The following is a 26,970-nucleotide window of genomic DNA, read 5'->3' as shown; positions in this document are numbered from 1 at the left end:
CACAGGAAGTGACATTATAGTGACTCGATGACATTATAGTGGTCTCCCCCCCCACTCCCAGCCCCTCGCTTTATTTTAATGCGGGGTCTAAGGCTTATGGCCCCAGTCTACTGCATTATAACGGTCTCCTCTGTATTTGTGGCAAGGTTGCCTACTTCATTCAATCAGCTCATTTGACCGTGCACATCATCAGGAAAGGTCTGTCAAGTAAGTCCTTGCATTCGACAATAATACCAAAATTTTCAATGCGTATAATACACCGTGACCAAAAAGCGATGATTACCATTACAATGTTTAGTAAGTCTTAAAGAAATGATAATTTTTTTTCAGATAATAGGGTAGATATCACGACTTCTTGGTCACCCTGTACTTCAGCAGACAGCAATGACTCGGACACTGACATACGTATCGGGATGCGCTGAATTGGTGAGTAATTTGTGCCGAGGCCCAGTGTTTCAGAGTCGCATCCTCAACGAAGCGAGCTGAGGTGTTACTGGGAGTGAATAAAGCTGCTGTGAATGATATGGCTGCCTTTCTTGAGTACACAGCCATCTGTCAGTAGCTGCTGCTGATGTTCCATTGACCTTGGCATCCCTGTGCAGCCGTCACTGATAGGAATTGTCAGTGAAACAGGTGATTTAGGAAAATGCTGAGGGCAATGTGCTGAAAACTCAAACAGGGAGATTAGGATGCCTGAGAAGAGTTACTGCTAGGTTTACAAGTGTTTAAATCGTCTTTAAAATCCTTCACAATTGCAGGTTTAAAATATCGATTACTTCCCCCCCACCCACCCCACTCCACCTTGTGATTGGGGCCAGGGTGACGGTCACTTGCAGGGCCTCAAAAAGTCATTCCTGATTTACCTAGTACATCCTGAAAGGCTCCGAATACAGTAACCATCCAGCCTTTCCATGTTCATTGCTTCAAAATTAATTTGAATTTGCCCACTTGTGAGCGGGACTGTGAGAAAGAAAACGGTGGTCATATCGACGTATACTATTACTGTGAATCCAACAAAAACTGGCCAAGTGGTTCAATCGAAAGCTCAATTGCTGCATCATTCAGAGCAAATGCAACTTCAGATGAACTGATAAATTGGAGTATCCTCTCTGCAGAGTGCAAACAAGTGAAAGCAGAAAAGCAGAGCTAGACCTCTGCGTGTGTGTGTGTGTATATATATATATATTGGTGGATAAGTAATGAAGCCATAAACATTACCCGGTGAAATATTACAGACAGAGAGAGCTGTGACGACTGTTGAAATGGTTTTCTGACTATTGGAGTTTGCATAATACTGCATGGCTATCTGGCTGTAAAAAATCAAATCATGAATACAGCTTTAGATGCAACAATTGCAGACTACAGTATTTCTGACCAGACTTGTCATTGCTGCTCAAGCAGAAATGAAGCTGTGACTGTCACTTTATAGATGTAGATGTTTCAAAACATAACTTTATTCTCATATGTACAGCCCTTGAATTCAAGAACTGGGAATATAGCAACTTTTATTCCCAGGCTGAATTTGCAGCGTTGTGTTTCCTGATTTGTATTTGGCTCAATAACAAGATGCCTAACAGCCCCAATTTCATTCTAGAATAGGGGGTGTTTTTACAGAGCTCGCAGCAAAATTACGAATTTTGTATTTCAGCAGATTTCCATATAAATGGAGTCGGTTGTATATAGTAATTATGCAAATTGTCACATTTTTAAAAGAAAATATTTAGATTTATGCTAATTTTCTCTATTGGCACATAATAAACAAATAATGGCACACTGTTCTACCCCCCATTACATTCCCAATTCACATCCTCCCCGGTGACCACGCTATTTAGTAGTCCTTCAATCAGTGGAAGCATAGAAACAGGAGTAGGCCATTCAGCCCCTTGAGCCTGTTCCGCCATTCTATAATATTATGGCTTACCTCAACTCCAATTACCTGCCCTTGCCCCATATCCTTTGATACCCTGACCTAACAAATATCTATCCCGGTCGTTAGTCAATTGGCGGATCGCTTTCCGGGGTAACAATCCCTTAAAAAAAAATAATTTGATCACTCAATCCACGACTGTTTGTGGGACACTGCTGTATGCAATTGGCTGCCGCGTTTCATCAATTCATTCTCCAGTATAATGTGTGAAGCGCTTTGAGACGTCTCAAAGACGCCTTATCAAATGCAAGGATTATTATTATTTTTATCACAACTCTTTTAGAAACTTTCCCAGTCTTTTCTCCCAGCTTTGTGCCCTGACATGCCTCAGATATCATTTCGAGTCAACCCACCAGACGTTTGTAGTCGCAGAAAGACGAGTGCTTTTAACAGAGTGCTGGAGGATGGATAAGCTTTCTCAGTGCAGTTACTGACTTTGGCTTCCCGGTACTGGAAATAACATGCCATTTGTCAACCTGCTATCCAATACTGTCTTTTACTGTCTGCAACAAGATGGGGATTAACAACAACAACAGCAGCAACAAGATTACATTTGTATAGCGCCTTTCACATCGGGAGGACATCCCAAGGCGCTGGACAGAGTACAGCATTTCAGACCCGAGCTGGGGTTGCGGGGGTCTTGAAGTGAATGATTTTAATTGGGGGAACTGTTAACGAGGTCATCAGGCGAAACTTGTCGCTCTTTTCGAATGGTGCCATGACTGTCTTTATCATCTTTAATGCCCACATCTGTTTAATGTCTCATCCAAATGGCAGCACCTCCAATAACTTATTGCTCCCCCAGCACTGCAGTAGAGCTTCGGGCTAAATTTTCAATTCAAAATTGCAACATGGACTTTGATGTTGGATTCAGAGGTTCTTAATGGTTCTTCCAACTGAGCTAGGCTGACACCATCGTTGCATTATACACAGCGCATATTCTACTTTGCCCAGAACTGCGCTCAGTATGGAACAAACAATTTGTGAAGGTGGATGAATGATTGCTGCAGCACATTCTAGTCATAATCTGCAATGAAAACATTTCAATTTTTTTAATGCTGACCGTTTGTGCATTAACATCAGAGTAATTGCAAGTAATACCGTCTGTAATTGCTTTCCTTAATCCATGCGCCATTGTTTAATTCCACACTAAATCTTTTAATTGGAAGGAACACGAAATTCAGGCATGGAGAGCAATGGATTGAGCATGTGACATCTGTTGGTATAATTAGCGCCAAGTAAATGAAATAGAATCCAACCATTGCCCCTGAAGTCTTACCAAGAGCATTTTCTTACAGTGACAGTTAATTTCATTTGACGCGGGAGTAAAAGACTACGGTTTAATTAATTACAAAAGACTTCATCATCTATTAAGTAAAACTGCTACTCCAAGAGTTTTGTACTTAATCTCTTTCAGGAGGCATCTGTGCAATCTGCAAGATCTTCCAGTGCCTTATTTATCAGAATCCACCTTCAACTGAGGCAGGTGACAGCCCAGCTCAAATTGTACCACGCTTGCCTCTTGAGTCAGAAAGTTGTGGGTACAAGCCCCTTGTTGGGGCTTTGAACTCGGAGGTGTCCACTCTCGGAGGTGCCGTCCTTCGGAAGTGACGTTAAAATGAGAGCACATCTGTGCCTGTTCAGGTGGTTGTCTGAAAGACCCCAGGGATTCGGAAAGAGAAGGGAGTTTCTCCCAGTGCACGGATAAACTTGGTCGTTCACTTCATGGCTGTTTGATGGAACACTGTTGTGTGCAAATTGACTGCCGCCGTGTTTCACCCTGGGAAACACCAACAATTTGTTGCTCTGAGTTAAAGCAGATTCCTCCCACAGAAGATTGTGTGAGCCGTATAATTTGTATTGTGTTCAGAAAGCCAGCTCACCGCAGCATCTCTGCATGCATGTCAATATATCTGACAAGTTTAGTGTTTAGACTGGTGTAATGAGAGTGCTAGGTTATACTTTGCGCATAGCCGAATGTAAAGTTTAAAAAAAATGTTTTGACATGAAGTTGAAGCAAGAAATCTAATCAGCTGGAGGTAAATCTGTCAAACAGCCCCAGATGTGTTAACACAGCGGTTGGATTTTGCTGAACTATCAAGATAAGCATCCACTCTATACTACTTACTGAATATCTAGCAGAATATTATTCATTATGCACTTGTTAGAGCTTGCATTCATTCTCATGTAGATAACCAGGTGCCCATCACAGCCTTTGGTAGAGAGAGAGAGAGTGTGTGTGTGTGGGTTTGTGTGTGGGGGTGACATGAGCAGGTGTAACACAGGTGCATTTTGATCCTGGGGATGTAACAAGTAGGGACTTCTGTATCTCTTTCATTTTATATATTATAACTTTGGCGTTTAAACACTGAACATCTCTTTCCTTTAAGATTATAAACGGAGCTGTGAATCGGCAGCAAAATGTCCTTGTGGAGGTATTTAACACACAGCTCGACAACAACTTGCATTTATATAGCGTCCTTCACGCAGGGTTCTTAACAGTGGCGTGGCCTGACTCCGAGCCTGGAAGAGCCAGGAAGTGACTGTCGGTATTGGTAAACTACTGCTATTGTTCCACTGTTGTGTGCTTTGATTACAAATCAACTTACATTGTCCGCAAACCAGGAAGCTGTGTGTTCACGTCACACATTATTGGACTGAGGAGGAGTTAAATATATTCTGTTAATTTTTCTTGAAACGCTGAGATTTGCACCCAGACTGGACTAAATAATGAAACAACTTGACGGACTCAGAAGGTCCCAACAATAATTAACCTTAAAATCCTTCTCGTCTCCTTTGAGTGGCAAGTTAATATTGGCCCAGAAATTAATTTCTTGACCCGAATGCTTCTGCGGCCACCTTTATTGAAATCATAAATAGTTGGGAAATATTGAATTAAAAAGTGATGTATTTAATGTGGCATTTTCCCCCCTTATCCAGTTGGTATTTTAGATTTTTATGCTCATCAGCAGGAAGTTCATCACTGACAGAAACGGAACAACTGCCCATCTCTTTCATTCAACATCAGCATCGAACGACACCCAAGTCAGGTAAGGTAGACCACAATTTTAAGGCAGAGCTAAATTCTCTATTGCACTGCACTGCTCAAATAGACTATTTCCCTCAACAATCATCACTCCTTTTGGCCTCTCAGACTCAAACTGCCCCATTCAGTGTTGAATTGCAGCCAATGTCATGCTGTGAACATTGGTTCATGGGGTTAGAACTGCCTAAACCTATTAGACTTCTTATTGTCAAGAGTTCACTTTCGTCCTGTCAGACGGGCAACCAACCACAGACCTGGACCCACAAGGTGAAAGTTTAGAGTTTGAACGGGCTGTGCCAGCCGTCACAGTAACTTGTCTGCTTTGTTTAATGAGAGTATAAAAAGAATCTTCCCTTTCCCCTTCAAGGATCAAAGAAGATTATAAACAGGGTTATAGGTTGCAGCAGAATGTCTTTGCGGATGTCGTTAACACACTCAGCTCTACAGAAGAAACTTTCAGATCCTTTCCCAAATTCACCATCAGATGCCGTAGGCTGCATCTTGCAAAATACACATCAATTTCAATGCAAAGTCGATACTTCCTCCACAATAAGTTAATTGACACACCAATGCTCTCCCCGCGCTCCCCCACCCTGCTCTCCCCGCACTTCCAAGGGTGAATTTTCAATCCAACTTGAAAATACATTATTACTTTTACATCTCAGTAACACTGACAAGTGGAGAAGCTTCCCTCGACAATGCCAGCCTGGCTCAGTTGGTAGCCCTCTTAACAACAACAACTTATATTTATATAGCACCGTTCACAGGGGGTAGCGTCCCAACAGCGCTTAAAAGTTGTGGAGTCAGAAGCTTGTGGGTTCAACCGCTACGATGGGACTTTAAGCTTATAGTCTATCTGGACTGATGCTCCAGTACAGGGCTGGGGGGAGCACCGCATTGCCAGAAGTGCCAACCTTTGGATGAGGCGTTGTCCTTATTAAGTGGATTTCATGAAACTTTTTCAAAAAAAAAGGGAAGGGAGTTTCACCCAGTGTCCTGGCCAACAACCCGCCAGATAAAAAATTGGGTCATTCACGTCATGACTGTTTGTGGGACATTGCTGTGTGCAAATAGGCTGCCAGGTCTGCCTACAAAATACACAATCACTGCGCTTTACAGTAAATCGTGTGAAGTGCTGTGAGATGATTCAACAAGGTGATAAGGCACTGTGTCAAATGCAATAATTATAATAATCAACATCTTCCTGTTATCGAAATCCACGGCCAACAAGCCAAGCCGCAGCTCAGACCTGGCTACACAACTTGTGAGAAAAGCTCTCCTTACTTGAACATTGTAAAACCCTGCAGCACATCGACAAGTTGACACACTAACAGGAAACCAACTCTCCATCGCCAAATCGACTTACTATTGAAATAAAAATCCAATAGCATTTTAATGATCATTTGTTATGGAGAACAATTTAACACAAGCTCAAACTCAGAAGAAGGAAGCTGAACAGACATTTCAGATCTAATTACTTTACACACAGAGAGAGGCAGCAGTTTGTGTCAGCAAATTCAAGAAGTAATTAGAAAGCTATGCTGGCGAAGAATTCAATCAAGGGGTAGGAGAGTTTTAAAATCACAACGCCTCACAGAGCAAGCTGCCCGCTTTACCCCCAAACCCCCATACCCACATACCCCCATACCCCCTATACCCACATACCCCCATATCCACATACCCACAAACCCCCCATACTCACATACCCCCATACCCCCCATATCCACATACCCACATATCCCCCATACTCACATACCCCCATAACCCCCATACCCCCATAACCCCCATACCCCCATATCCACATACCCCCCATACTCACATACCCCCATAACCCCCATATCCCCCATATCCACATACCCCCTATATCCACATACCCACATACCCCCCATACTTACCCCCATAACCCTCATATCCACATACCCCCCCATATCAACATACCCATATAACCCCCGTACCCACATACCCCTGATATCCACATACCCCCCATACTCACATACCCCCATAACCTCCATACCCACACACCCCCATACCCACACACCCCCATACCCACACAAACCCCCATACCCCTTTGAGCCTTTATCTTTCTTATACTTCAGATTTGAAACAACAACTTGCATTTACATGGCCCCCCTCACACAGGGAGCGTCCCAGAGCGCTTGCTTGACAGGGGCGGAGCACGACACCGAGCCGGGGGGAGGGGGAGGTGACCGTAGGCACTGGTCGAAGAGGAAGGTCTTCAGGTGCGACCTGAAGGTGGGGAAGGAGGAGGCAAGGCGGAGGGAGGGATAGAGGGAAGAATGTTCCAGAATTTCAGAGCGTAGTGGCTGAAAGTTTGGCTGCTGATGGTGTAGCACCTTATTTGGCCAAGGGTGAGAAACCTTGTTCCCAAGCTCTCGTTGGCTTTTCCTGTGACAATCCTCACATCACTGACTCCCATGGAAATAGCTTCTCCCTGTTTGCCAAAACTTTGCACTTTGCAATATTTTAATTAAAAATGTAGCCCTGTGGTTACATTGCAATAAGTATTACCATATAAATAAATAATGAGGCCACAATTGTACTTAATCTAGACAGCATACCAAACAAGGTTTAAATTTAGCCGTTGGTGAGCAGTGAACTGGACCCTGGAGTGCTGAGGTAACTCTCCCTTCTAAGTTATACTTTGATTATGTGAGTTTTAAATCTGTCCAGGTGGATGCTATTAGAGATAGTTTAAAAGAAAGACGTCAGATATTTGGGCAGAAGAGGTGTTTAGGGACATGGGGAAAGGGCAGGGCATTCGTATTAAAAGATCTGCCAAGGTCAAAAACTGGTGGAACAGGCTCGAGGGCCTGAATGGCCTCCCATGTATGCATGTAGTCTGGTGCCAGTTCCAAATTTGTGCTTCCTTTTTCTACATACAAGAGACATAGGAGCATAGGAACAGGAGGAGGCCATTCAGCCCCTCGAGACTGTTCCGCCATTCTATTGGCTGATCTGTACCTCAACTCCAATGACCCGCCCTTGCCCTGTATCCCTTGATCCCCTGACCTAACAAACATCTCTCCACCTCAGTCTTGAAAATGTGAATGGATCCAGCCATAACCCACAGCCTTTTGGGAGAGAGAATTCCAGATTTCCACTGGCCTTTGGGTGAAAAAAAATATTATTTACTGAATAATTGATGGAAAACATGACCGAATGGCCTGGATAATAATAATAATAATCCTTGCATTTGATATAGCGCTTTTCACGTTGGGAGGACGTCCCAAAGCGCTTCACAGAACACACTGTAAAGTGAATTGACTGTATATTTGTGGGCGAACGCGGCAGCCAATTGCACACAGCAATGTCCCACAAACAGTCGTAGATTGAAAATGACCAATTTATTATTGTTTTTGGTTTTGGAGGGATTATTATTAGGCTCTGTGTGGAGTAAGGAAACTTGCCCAAGGTTTCGCCCTCTGCCTGGAATTGAACTCAGGTCTCTCGCTTGCAAAGCGAGTACTCTAACCACTGAGCTACAGGACTCCGAATGGATGTATACAGCAGGGTGGTGTGACACACGGCTGGTGACAAACAGCTAAAATAATCTGCTGAGTGTTCCCAGTGACTTCTGTTTTTGTTTAAAATAATCTTTAGCTGCCTGTGACAGAGCAACGCAAATATCAAACACTTTCATTCCATGAAAAATGGACGTGTGTACAGCCACGGAAAGAGGTGCACATGGAACATAATAATAATCCTTGCATTTGATACAGCGCCTTATCACGTCTTCGAGACGTCTCAAAGCGTTTCACAGGATATACTGTAAAGTGAATCGACTGTATATTTTATGGGTGAAATGCGGCAGCCAATTTCGCACAGTATTGTCAGATATCGATTCAACGCCAATTGTTTCACTGGATCGGTCGGTGCTAAAAGCAGAATATAAATAGGATTTAGAGTCGATTCTCGGAGCAGTGTAAAGCTGCCAGTCTGATCCACAAATTATGGAGCCACGCGATCATCTTGTTCCAACGAACGGTCAGTCTGGGCTTCACCTGCCAATTGCGTAGAGCAACCATTGAACAGCAAAATATCCTGGCGTCACTAACGCTGTACTTTCATAAAAAAATCAATATCTATAACATTCAGTGGCACTTGACATCATAATAAATTATTCTGCTTGCGTTAACTTCCAAAGTCTCCCCAAAACCTGGGATTGACTCAACTGCGAGAGACACACAGAATGCTCACAAAAATGCAGAGAGGGAAAGGAAGATGTGATTTGAAATGGCACAATTGTGTCAGAGATTGCTCACATCCCAACCTGAACCACAACCTAAACACATCAAGCTTGTCAGGCCTACAAAATACATAGTCACTTTACCGTGAATCCTGCGAAGTGCTTTGAGATGTCCTCCCTACATGAAAAGCGCTATTTTAAGTGCGAGGATTATTATTATTATTTCTGAATCAAACTCATCACCAATGAAGGTCAAATTTCCATCTGAAAATAAATTGCCAACCGATGTATCTAAACAACAATGTCCATATCATTCGATATACAAAGAAAATGCCTTTGAACAACAACAAATTACACTTATATAGTGCCTTTCACTTTGGGAGGACGTCTCAAGGCGCTATAGCAAATGTAATTTGTTGTTCTACTAAATTGTATTTCAGTAGAATTTGTCAAGAAGTGAAACAAGCAAGAAATAACAACACGATGAGAATCAATGGAAACATTAGAATACCCAAAGGAAGAATTGTGAAAGCAACTTCCAGAAGGAGAATGTGGTGAAGAATAGAGAACGGAATGAAAAAGAGAGTTAAGACTCTCAGAAGGTAAAGTGTCAAATGCATTCGTCACCAAACGATAAAGCGAGCACTGATTGTATGACGTGCAAAGCCACTTTGTTTACCCGTGTAGAGCAACGTACCGTGTTTATAACATCTGCTGCCAGTTGCCGAAGGGAAGGTGAAGCCACGGTGTGCAGAATTCCATTTCCCAAAACAGGCTTGAACAGGTTAACGTAAGCCACAGCATTAACCTGGAGAACATGCTCCATCTCCTGAAAAACACCAACAAGAGCAACTTTGTTTGTGCCGTTTGACGTCACAAAGGTAAACAAGCATTTACGTTTCATTGCCCCCCACAAAACTGCCCTTGGAATTATCATTCATGACCGAGATGCAAAGAAAACTGTATGCAGAGATTCAGATAGTAACCATGATATCCGATTCAAAATATAACCAATAGTCTCAAGAGAAAAGCTACTTATCAAGCTCTGTAACAATCTGATCAATTGATTTTTAAATCAATAAAGTGGTAAATATAGTGTTTCAGGTTTGTGCATCATCATAATAATAATAATCCTTGCATTTGATATAGCGCTTTTCATGTCTTCTCGACGTCTCAAAGCGGTTCACAGGATATACTGTAAAGTGAATTAACTGTATATTTGTGGGCGAAACGCGGCAGCCAATTGCGCACAGCAGCGTCCCACAGAGTCATGGATTTGAGTGGCCAAATTATTATTATTTTTAGAATGCAGAACCATGGAAAATTCTTCAATACTTCAATCTAGAAGCTGGTTCTTTGCAAGAAACGTGGAAAATGGCTTTCTAATTAATTTTTTTCCCCGCAATCCTGCACAACATTAAATTATAAGGGAGAATGGTGTTTCGGACTGAGACCGGGTGGAATTTCAGCCTCTAATAGCTCCCTCTGGCAGTTGATTAACTTCTGTATACGTGGGGTGAGGTGTAAGACTCTGATACCGTGGGGAAACCCTGTATATAAACACCAAGGCAATTTTTCAAACAATAAAACTTCAGTTTTACAAGCGAAAAATTTTATATTGTGTTCTCCATTTAAATTTTTTTTAACGAAATTCTAAGAATGAATTAAGGTCCAAAGGCTGTCAATAATTGAATTAGCCATTAGGGCAAGCAAGTATATCAGGGATTATTTAAATCAGCCTCAAACCGCTTGCCCAATCCCTTCAAGATGAATGAATAAACATCAGGCTGATTAAAAAAGTGTGAGATGTGCTGCTCAGCCAGTTGGAATAATAATACTCCTGACAAGTTGGTTCCTTGCACTTGCTGCCTTGAGTCATCTCTCTTAAATACCAGTATCCTATTGCCACATTGGCCTACAAAATACACAGTCACTACACTTCACAAAATTACATGAAATTGAAAAGGGCACTTCCTGTAAAGTGTTTTGAGATGTTCTCCTTCACGAAAGGCGCTCTATACCAGATTGAACACATTTTTAAAATTTCCTTCAGACAGAACAAAAAGCTGTAGAAAGAAGGAAACAGCGACAACAACTTGTATTTGTATACCGCCCTGCCTGTGGAGAACATGACCGGAATGATGAAGCACTGCAAAGTCTCCTATTTTATTTTATTTTTCATTTTTCCCAGCAGAAACGCTGCTGCAGCCCTGAAAGAATTAAACCCACTCTGGTCTTGACAAGGCAACGCTGTCAGATTGACTTTAGGGCTGGAAGTTGTGTTTCTGCGCTCTGGCAGCCTGACTATTAAAGTTTGAGCCACAGCAATTGTGCCTCGATCAGCCGTCCCCGTGGTGCTGACAGGCTCGGCAACGCCATGGCACCAGGTTAGATGCTGAAGATCGGGAGCAGTTGAAAGGTTGTACGAACGGCCATGGAACTGACAGGCAGACAGCCTGCGGTGGTAGCTTGAGGTGAACGAGGCTCGGGTTGATTGCTAGTGGGAAGTGCAGAGAGCTATTTGAACACAAATTAACATCCAGGTCCTCAGCTACCTTTCTATCCATCGCCTGCTCGCAAGCTTTAGGTGTGAGGTTTCCAAGGCGGGCTTGAACTCTGGGTTCTCAAACCTACCCCAGGAGAGGCAGAGACCCTTGGGAGTCCTTAGTGGTTAGAGCGCTTCCAAGTGAGAGGACCTGGGGTCTGGGCTCACCATCTCCTGGGATAGCCTCGCTCAGCTTCTCTGGTGATCCAGTTTCAATACTGTGCTCTTTTTGACTGCACACTGCAAAGGTTAGAACTGCAGTGGAGCCAATTCCCCATGAAATGTAGGGAGAGCTCACCAGATCCTCCCGGCTCACGAGTGACCACAGGCCAAGCTGGCGATGGCCGATGTATTTCTTTGGGAGTCGGCACGTTGTGGGGGGGGCTGGTTGGGGGAGATCGAGGTAATGGTGTGACTGACAAAATCTCCCAATTTAAAGGTCGAAAGAAAGGATTACTTGCAGAGGATAAATGACAGAAGAGATGTGCCTTACATGAAATTTAAAAGGGCATCAGGCACTCACAGAGGGATAAACGGCAGCCAGGCAGAACCCATATTGCCAGCACACCACTGCTCTGACAGCTCGCGAGATGAATTATTCTTTTCAAATACTTGAAGTTACGTTAAATCTTTACACTGGGAAACAGTTTCCACGGCAAAGCAACGGGAGTTTCCTCACTTGATTTTTTTTTGACATTTCCGCTATCTGTGGAGTCCTGTGGCTCAGTGGTTTTAGAGCCGTCGCCTCGTAAGCGAGAGGACCTGGGTTCGATTCCCAGGCAGGGTAAAACGTTGGGCAAAGTTTCCTTACTCCACACGCCTCTGATTAATAAGTAGGAACATGGTTGTTAGTCGACTGATGGATCGCTTTTCCGGTTGTAATAATCCCTTCATAAAAAAAATTGATCACTCAATCCATGACTGTTTGTGGGACACTGCTGTGTGCAAACGGCTGCTGCGTTTCGTCCACAAAATATAGTCACTACACTTTACAGTATATTCTGTGAAGCGCTTTGAGACGTCTCGAAGATGTGACAAGGCCCAAAATCAAATGCAAGGATTATTATTATTATTTATTATTATGATTATTATTATCTCACGCTGAAATTCAGATTTCTAAACAAACCGAGTATATTTTATACCAGGAAATAGGAGGATTGGCAAACACTCAGCAGGGAGCCAAAAAATGAAGATAGATCTTTTTATTTAAAAAGTAAACAAAAATGCCATAAAGGTCTGTCTGCCAGATGAGACGCACATACATCTTCCGAGCCTATTGATTACAAAATGTGTCCTCATCAAAACTGCTGGATTCAGTGGACGAAACATTCAACATGATGCATATGATAAAGGACAGTTCTGATTTAACACTTATTGCTGTAGGACAGTGCAGTGGTGGAATAATAATAATAATCCTTGCATTTAATACAGCGCCTGATCATGTCTTTGAGATGTCTCAAAGCGCTTCACGGAATATATTGTAAAGTGAATTGACTGTATATTTTGTGGGCGAAACGCGGCAGCCAATTGCGCACAGCAGCGTCCCCACAAACGGCTGTGGATTGAGTGACCAAATTATTATATTATTATTTTTTTAATCCCCATTTTTTTAATGGGAATTCAATCAGGCAGGTTCACATCTGTTGAGTTCTAAATCTCGGATGTGCCATTGTGGGAAGAGGCTGAGCTGAGGCTCAGGGCTGCCCCAAGTGAGGGAAGGAAACCATAGAGATGGCTCTTCGCTTGGGCAACTCCTGTGAATTTAAGAGCCACCAAATTTTACAACAACCTTCAGTGTCTGGGACCAACGGCCAGAGGAAATAACACTGAGGAAGTTCAGAGGTGAATTGAAAGAGGAATTAGGAGGAAGTTATCCACCTGGATGGAAGGTGCATAGAGAGAGAACTAGAGGAGAAAAGTACTTTAAGAAAAGGCGTTCGTTTCTACACTTGTACAAAGGGAAAAACAGTTCACTACTGTTCCATAATGAGCAGGGGAGGGCACATCCACATACAAAGCTGGTAAAGAAACATTGCTTGGCAGTATCAGGATTGTAATGCGTTGAGGCAAAGCAACAAAACCCTTCTCCTGTGTAGATTATGTATCACAACATTGGGGTTAGTTTTCCAATTTGACTCCAAGGAATCATACATCAAATTTACTATTGAAGTGTAATGTTATCTTCTCAGACAAGGCAATTGGAAGCAGCATCAAATCGTATACCTTTCCGAGATAGGATTCTAAATCTGACAAATGTTTCTGTGCCAACTGGTGCTCTCTCGCTCAAAGGTTAGGTTTTATAAGTTCACTTATACCTACTGCTACTCAGAGGGAGATTGCTTCCTGGTGACAAAACTTTTCCTTTCTTACATCTGCCTGCTCTGGGATAAGGAAGCACTCTTGTACGTTAAACTATACCCATGGTTTTCTGGGGAGGATTTGGTGCAGGCTGGCGAGAGTCAAATCTTGGGGAACCAAGAGTGTGTAGTTGGGGTAACTGCTAACCAACTAAACCTGCAAAGCTTGCCATTGAGAGCACTGTCTGCCAAGATTCCCACCGCCTGTCCAGCTAGGACCACCCGACTCACTAGGAATTTGGTCTCCACCAGTGACTATGTACAACAGAGATAAATTCATCAAATGTGAGGAAAAAATGGTCAATTGTCAACTTCCAATTCATTCAAAATAAACTACTCTGATTAATAGCACAATTTCTTGTTTTGGGTGACGACAAAAATGAAGTTTCAGCGCACAGAAAATCTAGTAACTTTAGTGAAGTGAGAGTCAAGGACTGCACTGAGTGAGCTCACTGTTGGTAGGTTGTGGGGCTGATAAAATCTGGAGCAATGTCACTGTGCAGCACAGCACCCGCTGCAGACAAAGTGGAATCGCATTAATCTTTCAGCGAGCTTGCATTTATTTTACGAGAGCTGAACATTCACGAGAACAGCTTGGTGTTTTTGAACAGGAAGGCTTGGGTAGGGATTTAACATTTGGTGAGAGTGCATGCCTCCTTCCTTCTGTCGCTTGCTAAAGCCCTTCAGAAGTAAAAAAAACGGATGAAACTGGGGCAAGCCAAGAGCTTCCCCCCCAACGCCCCCAATGTCAGCCACTCGACTTTCATAACATTTCAGTGAACAATCAGGGAAAGGCAATGTAAACATTTAACGATCCCATAAAGAGGGCAGTTAACAAGGTTATTGAGTCTTTCGGAAACAAAATGCCCACGTTATGTCCAACGCAGAGAGGAAAATAAATGCAACTAATAGATTGTTGACCACTGCTCAATTGTTATTACCATCCATTCGTGATGATTTCACTCAACCCTGGCATTGGCATTGAAGAAATAGTCACCCAAGACCCATTTCCTCTCTCCACAAAAGAGATTGCAAGGATTGAAAGGTCTCTGGTTCAAAAATTCTTGCCTGCAGTCACGTTTCACCCACAAAATACACAGTCAATTCACTTTCCAGTGTATCCTGTGAAGTGCTTTGAGACATCTTGAATAAGGCGCTGGGCCAAACGCAAGGATTATTATTATTAGTGGTATTATTATCTCAGAAGAGGAGCAAATGTACAAAGCAGCAGATTGATTTAAGGAAAGAGAAAAAAGAAAATACAATTTAGTAACTTATAAATAATAGGATTGGGAAGGAATAATCATATCATGGACTCCAAAACCAGCTTGCTGCAAAATACACACGTACACACACACCAAGTATTGCAAAGGTTTGCACAGAAGAAGAACAACACACAACAAAGAAGGCTCAGAATGTAAGATTTTTGGAATGACCGCAGAAGCTTTATAATAGTAATAATAATCCTTGCATTTGATATCGCGCCTTATCACATCTTCGAGACGTCTCAACAACAGTGGGGGCATCCTTGGTCAAGTAACTAGTTAGAGAGACGAGATCGAACCTACGCAGAGATTTTTCGAAGGAATGGGAGCACATGATCAAATGTTTCACCATTTGATGAACCGTTCCTGGGCAGTGAAGAGAAAATGCTGGGAACGAGGCGAGCATGCATCACAGATGGAGTCTTATCGAAAATGTGCTTTCGAATTTCGGCTTTGTTGTGCTGCAATAAATCTTTTGCTGGAGCTGTGACAGATCCAATAAGGCTGGCACATGCTACTGCTGCATGGAGGCCAATCTCGATCTCACTCCCAATTCCCACATGTAGTGTCGTGGTTGTGCTAACAAACTGTACACAGGAGATGGTAGTTGTGAGGGATTTCTTATTTGAAAATGATCAAGAATTGCCATCATCATTCAACTGGTAACAAAGCTTTAATTTGTACCAACGTGAACCTGCACTTAGAAAGGATGTGTGGGTTTTTCCCCCATTTTAAATTTATGTAAATAGATTACATATAAATATATCTGAAAGGTCTGAGGTTTTATCAAAGTGCTTGTTTTGTGTCACAGATTACAGCATATTACAGTGTGAAGATTATCACCAAGGCAAATTAATTGTGATTCAGAAAAGTCAGATAATAATAATAATCCTTGCATTTGATATAGCGCTTTTCACGTCGGGAGGACGTCCCAAAGCGCTTCACAGAACACACTGTAAAGTGAATAGACTGTATATTTGTGGGTGAACGCGGCAGCCAATTGCGCACAGCAATGTCCCACAAACAGTCGTAGATTGAAAATGACCAATTTATTATTGTTTTTTGTTTTGGAGGGATTATTAGATGTGTTTAAGGTAGTGGTGAACAGCTTTCACTATCTGCCACTGCCAAAGGGGAAACAGTGAAAAGAGGATTCAGCTAAAACCTATATTTTGGTCAACCGCGTGTCTGACACACAGCCGAGGCTTGGGGACCTCAGAGTGTGCGTGGGAGTAACTGCTGGAGTCTAACCAGCTAAAACCGCATAGCTTGCCATTGATATTGGTATCTGGCAAGCTTTCCTGCTGTGTGCCCACTCAATAAGATCATTGTGAGTACAGCTCAAGGTTTTACCATTTTAGAATATTCTGCCAAAACGCCCCCACGATTATTAGAAGTGATTACAGGGCAGGTCCACGTGGCTGGACTGTGCATGAATTGAATGCAAAGCCAAAGCATGGAAACGATTTATTTTAAAGAAACCATCTCGGTGATTTCCAATCTTTATCATCAGTTCATGCCCCACGACTGGCACAAATTGACAACTTAACCTTTCTGTAATCCATGTGAGCTAATTCTGCGACAATAACTTGCCGTTAAATAGCACCTTCACACCGTTGTGTCTCAGAGCCTGCTTTCCAAGCATAGAAATAAATTCAATGTGAAATCAATCTCTTCAATGTGAAAGTGTGCAAGTGGCCTGTACAAGTTACCTGATGTTGTTAATCTGGAGGAAGGAAACTGTGCTATGTCCCACCAAACTTAATCTATTAGTTTACCATGTTGCAGGCAAGAGAAAACTACAATTCAACCGACAAAGAACACAAGATAACAGAGAGGTTTGGATGCAGAAGATTCTTTGGCCCATTTGTTCTAATGTTTCCAGAATATCCACTCGAAATTTCTCCCATCACAGTATTGAGCTATCTTTTTGAAACGAATCACAAATTCCTTACTCTCTGGGTAAAGAAAAACCTCCTGGGCTCTGCCCTGATACTGCCCTTTGCAGCCCTATACCTCTGTCCTCTGTGTGTCCGTCTCAGAGAATCAGAAAGTAGTTATAACAGATGTATAAGCAAGCAAAGTTCTGACGGTATCATAAACAGGCACAGCTCAAGACACCATCTAACGTCAATATATTGCGAAGTCAATTCACTTTACAGTGTATCCTGTGAAGCGCTTTGAGACGTCTCAAAGACCCTGATAAGGCGCTCTATCAAATGCAAGGATTATTATTTATTTAGCTAAACCCATGATTGATCTCCAACTTTTAACCTTTCTTTACTGTATTGTTCTCTTTAGCTGTTACTCTATATCCTCAATAAAGTACACACAATATATCTGTCCAACTCTGGGCTGAAATTATCCAGATTTATCTCTGAAGCCACTTCTGCGATGTTAGTACCCAAATGAACACTGACCCAGGAGGGTGCGAATGTTTACGTTTGGGGACACAGAATTGTAGGAGGTCCTGAAACCACAACGTGGATCATACATATAATATTGGTAAGTGGGAAGTAATTACATGGCTGTAATCTAATAAAGAGGATCGCAAGATGTCATAAAGCACGACAGAAAAGCTTGGAGGGATCTAATGAAAGCTATGTCGTTTTCTTCATTAGATTAAAGATGTGAAATCATGCCTTGGTCTGTTATTATTGGTAATAAACACTGGACATTTTGGTTGATATAATTACGTTTGCTGGTTAGCAGCTGTGGACCAGTGTCCAGAGGAAATCTTGTGCAATAGGGCAACGCATATCTCCGGTGGTCTTGCTTGTTCTAAATAACAGCTTTAAGTGAACAGATAAACATATTACTACTGGTCAGTGATGCTGGTTAGAGCACCAGGCATTATTTTTCCCTCCCCACAATACACAGGTGGCCAAACAGCCTCAATATCATGATCACCGATTTATAGAGAAATAACCGTCTCAATTACTGAGAAACTATATTGTTAATATACGCTGCTTATGTGATATAGAACGATAAATAACCGAGACATTATATTTGCAGGGTTGAAGAGACACTGTGGATGTTGAGTGTGTTGATGATGACCATCAGTTGGACCTTATTATTGAATTGCAATCATCACTCACAGCATTAATGTCAATTTAAAGTTTGCTCTTGATCTTTCAGCGTATGTGGGGACGCTGCTGTGCGCAATCGGCTGCCTCGTTTCGTCCACAAAATATACAGTCCATTCACTCCACAGTATGTTCTGTGAAGCGCTGTGAGACGTCTCGAAGACGTGACAAATGCGAGGATTATTATTATTACTATTATTTTTTTACCGTCGTTTGCAAATTGGCTGCTGCGTTCAGCAATTATAATGCAGCCCCCGACACTTTACAGAAGATCCTGTGAAGCGCTTTGAGACTTTACTGTGAGAAAGGCACCGCGACAAGAGGGGAAGATTGTTGTTACGCAATTACAATGTGTGACTGGAGACCTTACCTCTGCCCACTCGTGTGAGCCGATGCTGCCGAAGGCAGTCCCTCCCCAGGAACAAAACAAGATGCTCCGATTCGGGTGCCACCCTCTCTGTCGAACGTGGGACATCACGGCCTGGATTATCTCCGTCACGATTGAGGCGCTACTGGGCCAGAGTTCTTCACCGTTGCCATGGTGACTGCCAACAATAACATACTTATCTGCAAGCAACCATATTTTGCACCGTTCACTGAACTGAACCGAACCGAGCCGACAGGCTCTGAATTGTACACCTCACCACGTTAGAGACCAAATACATTCAGGTGTGGACAAAAAACGTCCCCGCAACCTGTACACAAGCTCAACTCTACACAACAAAGGAATTGCAACAGCTCAGTTTATTTCGCGGGAGCGGTGTTTGTGGCTGAGTGTAATAAAGAGAGGACCTTGTTATTGTATAAGGCCTTACGTTGAACCGGTTCACAATGTGTTACAGTAAATTGCTGTCAAGTACAGTGAGCTTTTTTGAGTGGGCTGTACACTGTCCAGCGCCTTGGGACATGCCTCCCGACGTGAAAGGCGCGAAACAAATGCAATCGTGTTGTTGTTGTTGCTGTTGTTGTTGGGCGATCAACAAAACTTTCAGGAAATTACAATGCGTGTAAACCGTAACCTTTGAGAAAAATGTATTATATCTACACATAGGAGATTACTTGGGTCGGTGTAAAGTGGAAAAAGCCATGTATATTCAGGGGATTGATTGATTCCATTGATACACAATTACAAACATTGAATAATAATAGTTTAATTAAATATTAAATGAAGTATAATAACCAGGTCTGTTATATCGCAGGATGGGTTTAATATAATTTGATAAAAATAATAATCGTTGCATTTGATACAGCACCTTATCAGGTCTGCGAGACGTCTCAAAGCGCTTCACAGCATATACTGTAAAGTGTAGTGACTGTTTTCCTTCCTTCCATTTTGACCATGCTTTTCAGTGCTCTGAGACGCTATCCTGGGTGGAGAGCGCTATATAAAGCGCAAGTTGTTATTGTTTATTTTGTGGGCGAAACGCGTCATTACATTAATGATGTCATTATGTGTTCGGAGCCCCATCGAGCTAATTCTTTGTGGCACAAATGATGCTTTTGCTGAGAAAGGAGCCGATTGTTTGCCCGGCTTGTAGACATCCTGTGTGACCTGTAGCTGCACTGAGCAAACAATGAAAACAATATGTTGGGAGTGGGAACTAATGTGAACTCCCTACATCCTGAAGCCAAGATCGTGAGTTAATCATAAAGTCAACAGATGGCTGTTTGCGGGACTTTCGCTCCTACAGGTAACTGCCGCGTCTGCCTGGACAAGTCAGTCACTACACTTGACGGTAATTATCTGTGAAGTGCACTAATAGAAGCATAGAAACAGGAGGCCATTCAGCCCCTCGAGCCTATTCGGCCATTCTATAAGATCATGGCCGATCTGTACCTCAACTCCAATTGCCCGCCCTTGCCCTGTATCCCTTAATACTCAGACCTAACAAATATCTACCCACTTCAGTTTTAACACCTGGAACATGTTGCCAGGAAGGATGGTTGAAGCCAGAGCAATGGACTCATTTAAAAAGCAACAACAACAACAACAGGCATTTATGTAGTGCCCCTCATGCAGGGGCTGGAGCGATCAGACAACATGGACCGAAGGGCAATCCTCGTCCAAACCCAATCTTGTGATGCTGTGAGATATTTTAACACAAGGCTCTATATTAATGCAAGTTCTTTGTTTCCTTTATACTCGCTCAGATGGCTTTGAGTTTTCAGCATTGAAAGCATTTTTTTCAACATGTGTTTGGCACATTACGCAGTCAGTGCACTTCACAGGTGAAGCGCTTTGAGACATTTCAAGTGATGAACACTCCACATCAAATGCAAAGATCATTTTTGCCCCACTATACCTATTTAAAGATAATCCAATTATAAAAAATTACTTTCAATTAGACACATCTTTTTCCTGCAATGATTTAGAAATTTAAACATAATTTATCTACAATTTCCCCCAAGGTACTATACTCAGATTAAGAATTCCATGTAATTTTAACAATTTTAACAATTTGACGTTATTGAATTTAAAATGATTCTTTAGCTGGAAGCTTTTTTTAAAAAAATAATCGCTTTTTTCCCCCAAGAAAAATACTTTACTTACAAGCAAGGCAAAAATAATACACAATATTTATATCAAGTCTTCTCTGTGACTCTGAAATAGGCACCGTTCAACTTTTAAATGCAAAATCCTTGAACACTGATCAATGTAAGTCAAATCACCTTTAAGACTTGCAGAATCCGGATATCTGAATAGGAAATGATATTCTCTTTTAAGAATTCTTATTTTGCTACGTTTCTTCATATAGAAAGTAGTCGTTTGGCTACCGTTCAGTCTATTAAATCAAGCCCATTTAAATGTAGGATGCAAACATGAACTAGAACGATGTAGGAATACAAATTCATATGATAATGTGTTTCAAAGCGTCAGCTGAATTGGATCGTCTGCTTTGAGACATTTTGGTTCCTGCATAAACTGTACGATAGGAACAAAGAACCTCCAGGTAGAGTGAAACAAGCATTTTGCGCAATGGTGCACTCACAGGGCACAGCCCCTACACTACACTCTACCAGAAATAGCATCCCTTTGATCTGCCACACAATGAATCTCACTGTCAGATCAGGATTTTCTATTTAGAGCGACACTGTATTGTATTACACTTCTGTCCCCGGTTATAGGGCTAGTTTCTAAAGACGTTTGTCAGATCAAAAGCATCTCGTTATTTTTTGGCCCTATTCATAGTTTGCACCAGTGACTAGGATTTTCAGGAACGCCTTTAACCTCTTGTCTTTCCTCTATATAAATGCAAGTTGTTGTTGATCCCCTCTCCACCCCCAGGCTCTTGACAAACAACGGAGACAGAATCAGACTTTGGGTTAAGTCTACCAAACACCCCTCTGTAGCCCTGGGAGCAATATTTAAAAGAGATGATCTTTTCAATCTCCAAGATGCACCCCAGAGGGATATTTTTGCATCTTCTACTGGAGTTGGACAAAACAGCTGTGCATGTTACCATGAGAAGGGTCTGCTACAGTTTAGCAGTGAATGGACTAGAAGGAGGATATTGTGTTTCTATCACGATTACACTGGAATTGTGTCCGTCTGTAATTAACTGTAATTAGACTGTTGTACCATCGTGTGGGTGAAACAAAGGTTTATTGTAAATCTACACCTGACAGGTACTGTTGCGCAGTGTTTTTGCAGGATTTGCTGACAGTCCATCCAAACATGGGACTGTAATAAAGGAGGGCGACGGGATCCTGAATCAATGCACAACCATCGAGTCCGCTCCTTGGGAAACTGTATTCTCTTGCAGGTATGAAGTAGGACATTGTGGTTTAGATGTGTTTAGCCATAGCTCACTTATGTGGAGTGGATCGGACATGAGCTGAGAAAGTTGGATTGGGAAATTGGAAAAGTGGATGATTTTCAACGTTGAGCTGCCTGACATTGAACCCTAGATGAGTTGCACATTTCTGCGGCTGAATATCATCGAGACTGGACCCAATTTGTTTTACAGAGCTTCATAGAACCAGAGAATTATACAGCACAGAACGAGGCCATTTGGCCAATCGTGTCTATGCCGGGTCTTTGAAAAAAGCTTCCAAACCAACCCCGCTCTCTCCCCATAGCCCTGATCAACCCCACTCCCCCGCTCTCTCCCCATAGCCCTGATCAACCCCACTCTCCCGCTCTCTCCCCATAGCCCTGATCAACCCCACTCCCCCGCTCTCTCCCCATACCCTGATCAACCCCACTCCCCGCTCTCTCCCCATAGCCCTGATCAACCCCACTCCCCCGCGCTCTCCTCATAGCCCTGCAAACGTGTCCTCCCCAAATAATTATCTGCATCTCTCTTAAAGTTGTTATTGGATCGGCTTCCACCAGCCTTTCAGGCGATGCATTCCAGACTAAAATGTGTGGCAAATTTCTCCTCAACAAGTGAAATGTTGGTGACAATGAACTGAAAACAATACATCCTGCTGCATATTATAGACTGTCTGACCTCAGCAACAACTTGCATTTACACAGTGCCCTTAACACAGGGTAGTGTCCCAGAGCACTTGACAGTGACAGAGTCTGACCCCGAGCCGGGGGGAGAGAGGGGGGGAGGGGACCGTAAGCACGATCAAAATGGAAGGTGTTTAGGTGGGATTTGAAGGTGGAGAGTGAGGGAGGGAGGGGGGGGCAAGGTGGAGGGGATTGTGGGAGAGAGTGACAAAGTTTCAGGGCGCAGTGGCTGCCGATGGTGGTGAGGAGGGGACGAGGGACGAACAGGAGGCCGGAGACAGCCGAGCGGAGGCAGCGGGTGGTGGAGTGCGGGGTAAGGAGATCGGAGAGGCAGGGAGGTGCGAGAGCCTGAAGGGACACTCAGGCTATGGAAAGTACGCAATGCAGGAAAACAATTCAGGATAAAACAAGAACTTAGAATCAAAGTTTTCCTCTTTTCCCGAATGCTGTGATTTCTGCGGCTGGAGATTACCTGGGTTGACAGATCCCTTCAAGCGGCCAATCACATTCTGAATGGTCTTGTAGTCAGCGACTGTGCCCACCTCCAGTCTGACAGTTTTCCTGTCTGCGGTCACAGTGAAACACAAGAAGGTTCATTAACAGTCACAGGTTGCAAGCAAACTTAACGTACATGCGAATCACCGACTTCTCTGGAAAATGCGTTTTGAGAACCTTTTGCCGGTCATAAATTATAATAATAAGCCCTGCATTACACGCAGCGCCTTTCATGCTTGGACAACACCGCAAAGCATTCCACATGGTTTACTGTGGAGTCTAGGCATTGGGAATTATGTAGGCAAAAGCAGCAGCTAGTTTTCACTTAGGAATGACCCACAGACAGCCATGAACTGAATGACCCAGCCAACAACCTAACAATCTTATCTGATGGATTGGTGGCCAGGACATCGAGAGAAAGTCCCTTCTCTTTGTTGAGTAGTGCGGTGGCAAGGATTCCTTAACGTTTACCTGAACGGACGGACGGGACCTTATCTGAAGAACGGCACCTCTCACAATGCAACACATCCCCAGCACTGCACTGGTGTGTCATCTTAAGACTATGTGAGTTCAAATTGCTGACGTTGGGCCTTGAACCCACAACCATTTGACTCGGAGACGAGTGAGGCAGGTTGATGTGTATCTTCCCATGTAGCTACTAGTTTCAAATGATCACGAAAAATTGCTGAAATATCTAAATTATTGGCTGGAATTCAGCTGGCCACTCAAGATATTGAAATCAGAACAAACAAAACTGTGGATTACTGGTCAACAGCATGAACATAAATAGTCATCGCATTTGATACAGCGCCTTATCACGTCTTCTAGACGTCTCAAAGCACTCCACAGTAAACCATGTGGGTGAAACGCAGCAGCCATTTGCGCACAGCAGCGTCCCACAAACAGCCGTGGATTGAAGTGACCAAATTATTATTATATTTTTGTAACTTTAAGTTGTTTTTTTTGAAGGGATTATGACCCGTGGGTGGCGAGATCCACCAATCGACGTTTCCAGTTTCCTGCTCATTGCTCGCCTTATTTGTCTTGTTGACGAGTGGGTTAAAATGCAGCCCTTGTATAAAATGATGCTTTTATAAATAAATCACAACAGGTTTGATGTATAAAGTGTCTGGCTCTTTAACGTTTGCAGACAGCACCCATCAGCCCATTCAATCGGAATCTCATTTCCACTCTTTTTAACTTGCTGTCAATCAGTCGCACTGTGTGGCTCACTTCCAGGCACAGCCACTGATTGACAGCTCTCGTCTCAACGAGAGCACAGGTGCAAATGAAACTATGAAAGTGGTTCAATCACTTGAACCCACGGGTCACGTTTTCTTGGGAAGGAAATAGACGACACATTTTTAAAAAGAAAGTCTAAAAGAAGGAAGAATATTTTTTTTTGCTGCGGGCAAAAAATAACTGCTGTGTTTGCTCGCAAAATGAAAAAAAAGCCACTCCATTTGAGATTGTGATATTTTGACGTACGGTATAACTTCATTCTGTATTAAATGTCAGACTCAAAATAGTTTCGACAATTATTTATTGGTAGCAGAATGAACCACAACATCAGTGAGCTGAATGCAGATCTGGAAATACACTTTAGGATCAGCGAATACTCCTTGGTTAGCTTTGACCTGTACATTGCTTTGTGTCCTTCCTGGAGAAATGAAACTCGGGACATGAATTCCTGATTCTAAGCCTCTAGCTAGTTTTGCTCCATTTAAAACCTACACCTCTCTCTCTCTCTTCTGATTTATTACTGCAGTTTCCTGCCTCTCGGTTTTCCTTGCGCTGAGACCCTGATCCTATTTTCTCTAACCCTAACCCTTTTTTCTGATTCTCTTCTCCTCCACGCCAAGTGTGGCTGCCAGCCAACTTTCAACACCCCCTCTCTCAACAAAGCTGAACTGCTGAACACAGCACCAACACTGACGAGTTTGCCCAGCCTCGATAGACTGGGAGATACTCTCTTCAAACACTGCCATCATTATCATTTCAAGGATTCATGCTTCAATCCATGTAACGAAAAGAAAGTGGCCAATTTAAGAGACGAGGGAATTAATTAAGAAGGGGGGGAAAGGGAAAATGAACTGCTTATTAAAACATATTGTCACTTTGGGGACTGAGCATAAGGAACATGGAATGTTTTTCAAACGGGAAAAGTGCCACTGTGCCTTTATGGTCATTATACAAAGGTAATTCAGTAAAATGTCAGATATTCATGGTTTTAGTAGCAGCATATTACATTTTTAAATCTGACCCGTGCTCTGCTGTTCACTCACGGTCTAAGTGCATATTTCAATTCATCACAGTTCTAGAGGGTTGCTCTTGTGCATATCAAAAACAAAAAGGATTCAGCTCAGCTCTGCACAACGTTCCAAGAATAGCAGGCTGCTCTGGGCAAGTTACACACAGCAGCCTCCCCTCATCATAATAATAATCCTCGCATTTGATACAGCGCATTATCACGCCTTCGAGACGTCTCAAAGCGCTTCACAGAATATACTGCAAAGTGAATTGACTGTATATTTTGTGGGTTAAACGTAAGAATATTTGGGTTTAAAAGCTGCTGGGTGGCCCATTGTGACGCACTCCCAACTCCGTAATAATTCAACAACAATGAGCTTGCAGTCAGCACTGAGAAGAGGAGTGCACTGAGCTCAGCTATTCAAGAACTCTGCTCTGAGGGAACATGACTCGAAGCGAGCAGTGAGATTCTGCAAACCTGCCCTCAATTCACTCCGCTGCTCAAATCACTGCCACCCTGTAAAATAGGCAGCAAACGACTTGCAGTTACAGCAACGAAACAGACAGTATCAACGCTTTTCAAATGTTCACTACTGACTTTACATTGCAGTTTTCTCAGCAAACAGTGACATGAGTAGGCACTGTATTTGGGTTCAGCAGCATGTTTTTCAAGCAAATCGCACTGGAGCTTCATTGACAACAACAACAACAACAAATGGCATTTACACAGTGCCCTTCATGTTGGGAGGACGTCCCAAGGCGCTGGACAGACAGGGATTTGGACCCGAGCTGGGAGTTGAGATTAGGAGGGGTGGAGGGCAGGGAGGGTAATGGTGGGAGTGTGGTCGAAGGCGCGGTCGAAGAGTAGGGTCTTGAGATGTTGACCACACTAACTTGTGTCGTGGCTCTGCAATATCAGCAAAAAGCAACGAAGAGCATTCTCAGCTTCGATGTATTGGGTGTTATATTTAACAGCCTGTGACTACGGCAATGAGATGAGACAAGTTTAATCAGCAGCTTCTTGCTCAACATCATTGCTGCTGGAAGAGATATCAGAGAAATATAGAAATGTAAGCATAGAAGATGGCCATTTTGGTATGTTGTGTCTGTGCTAACTCTTTGAAAGAGCTATCCATTCAGTCCTATTTACGTGTCATATCTCCATACCCCTGCAAATAATTATTTTTTAGATAACTATCTTGTTCCCTCTTGGAAACTAATATGGACTCAGCCTCAACCTTAGCACATCCTAACAATTCTCTGTGGAAAAAAAAATCCCTCATCTCCCCCTTTGTTCATTACCTTAAATTGATGTTCTGCAGTCACGGACTCA

At 42.8% G+C, this 26,970-nt stretch overlaps 1 protein-coding gene and 1 non-coding gene across 2 annotated transcripts in view; one reads left to right on the top strand and one right to left on the bottom strand.

Moving 5' to 3' along the window:
- Positions 1-26,970, bottom strand: part of LOC103175760 (inactive N-acetylated-alpha-linked acidic dipeptidase-like protein 2) — a 251,184-nt gene that overhangs the window by 58,032 nt on the left and 166,182 nt on the right. The window contains exons 10-12 of the mRNA XM_042339243.1: positions 23,365-23,457; positions 18,804-19,000; positions 9,878-10,009 (exon numbers count right to left, since the gene is read on the bottom strand). Coding sequence (XP_042195177.1) covers positions 9,878-10,009; positions 18,804-19,000; positions 23,365-23,457 — 422 coding nt within the window. The remainder of the gene's footprint in view (positions 1-9,877; positions 10,010-18,803; positions 19,001-23,364; positions 23,458-26,970) is intronic.
- On the top strand, positions 12,438-12,513 carry trnat-cgu. Its single transcript has one exon. It is a non-coding gene; the product is annotated as a tRNA-Thr (tRNA).

Source organism: Callorhinchus milii, unplaced genomic scaffold (assembly GCF_018977255.1).
Source record: "Callorhinchus milii isolate IMCB2004 unplaced genomic scaffold, IMCB_Cmil_1.0 Scaffold11, whole genome shotgun sequence".
Taxonomy (NCBI): Eukaryota; Metazoa; Chordata; class Chondrichthyes; order Chimaeriformes; family Callorhinchidae; genus Callorhinchus; species Callorhinchus milii.
Note: the sequence above shows the minus strand (reverse complement) of the source record. Positions and strands in the feature narration are given on the sequence as shown.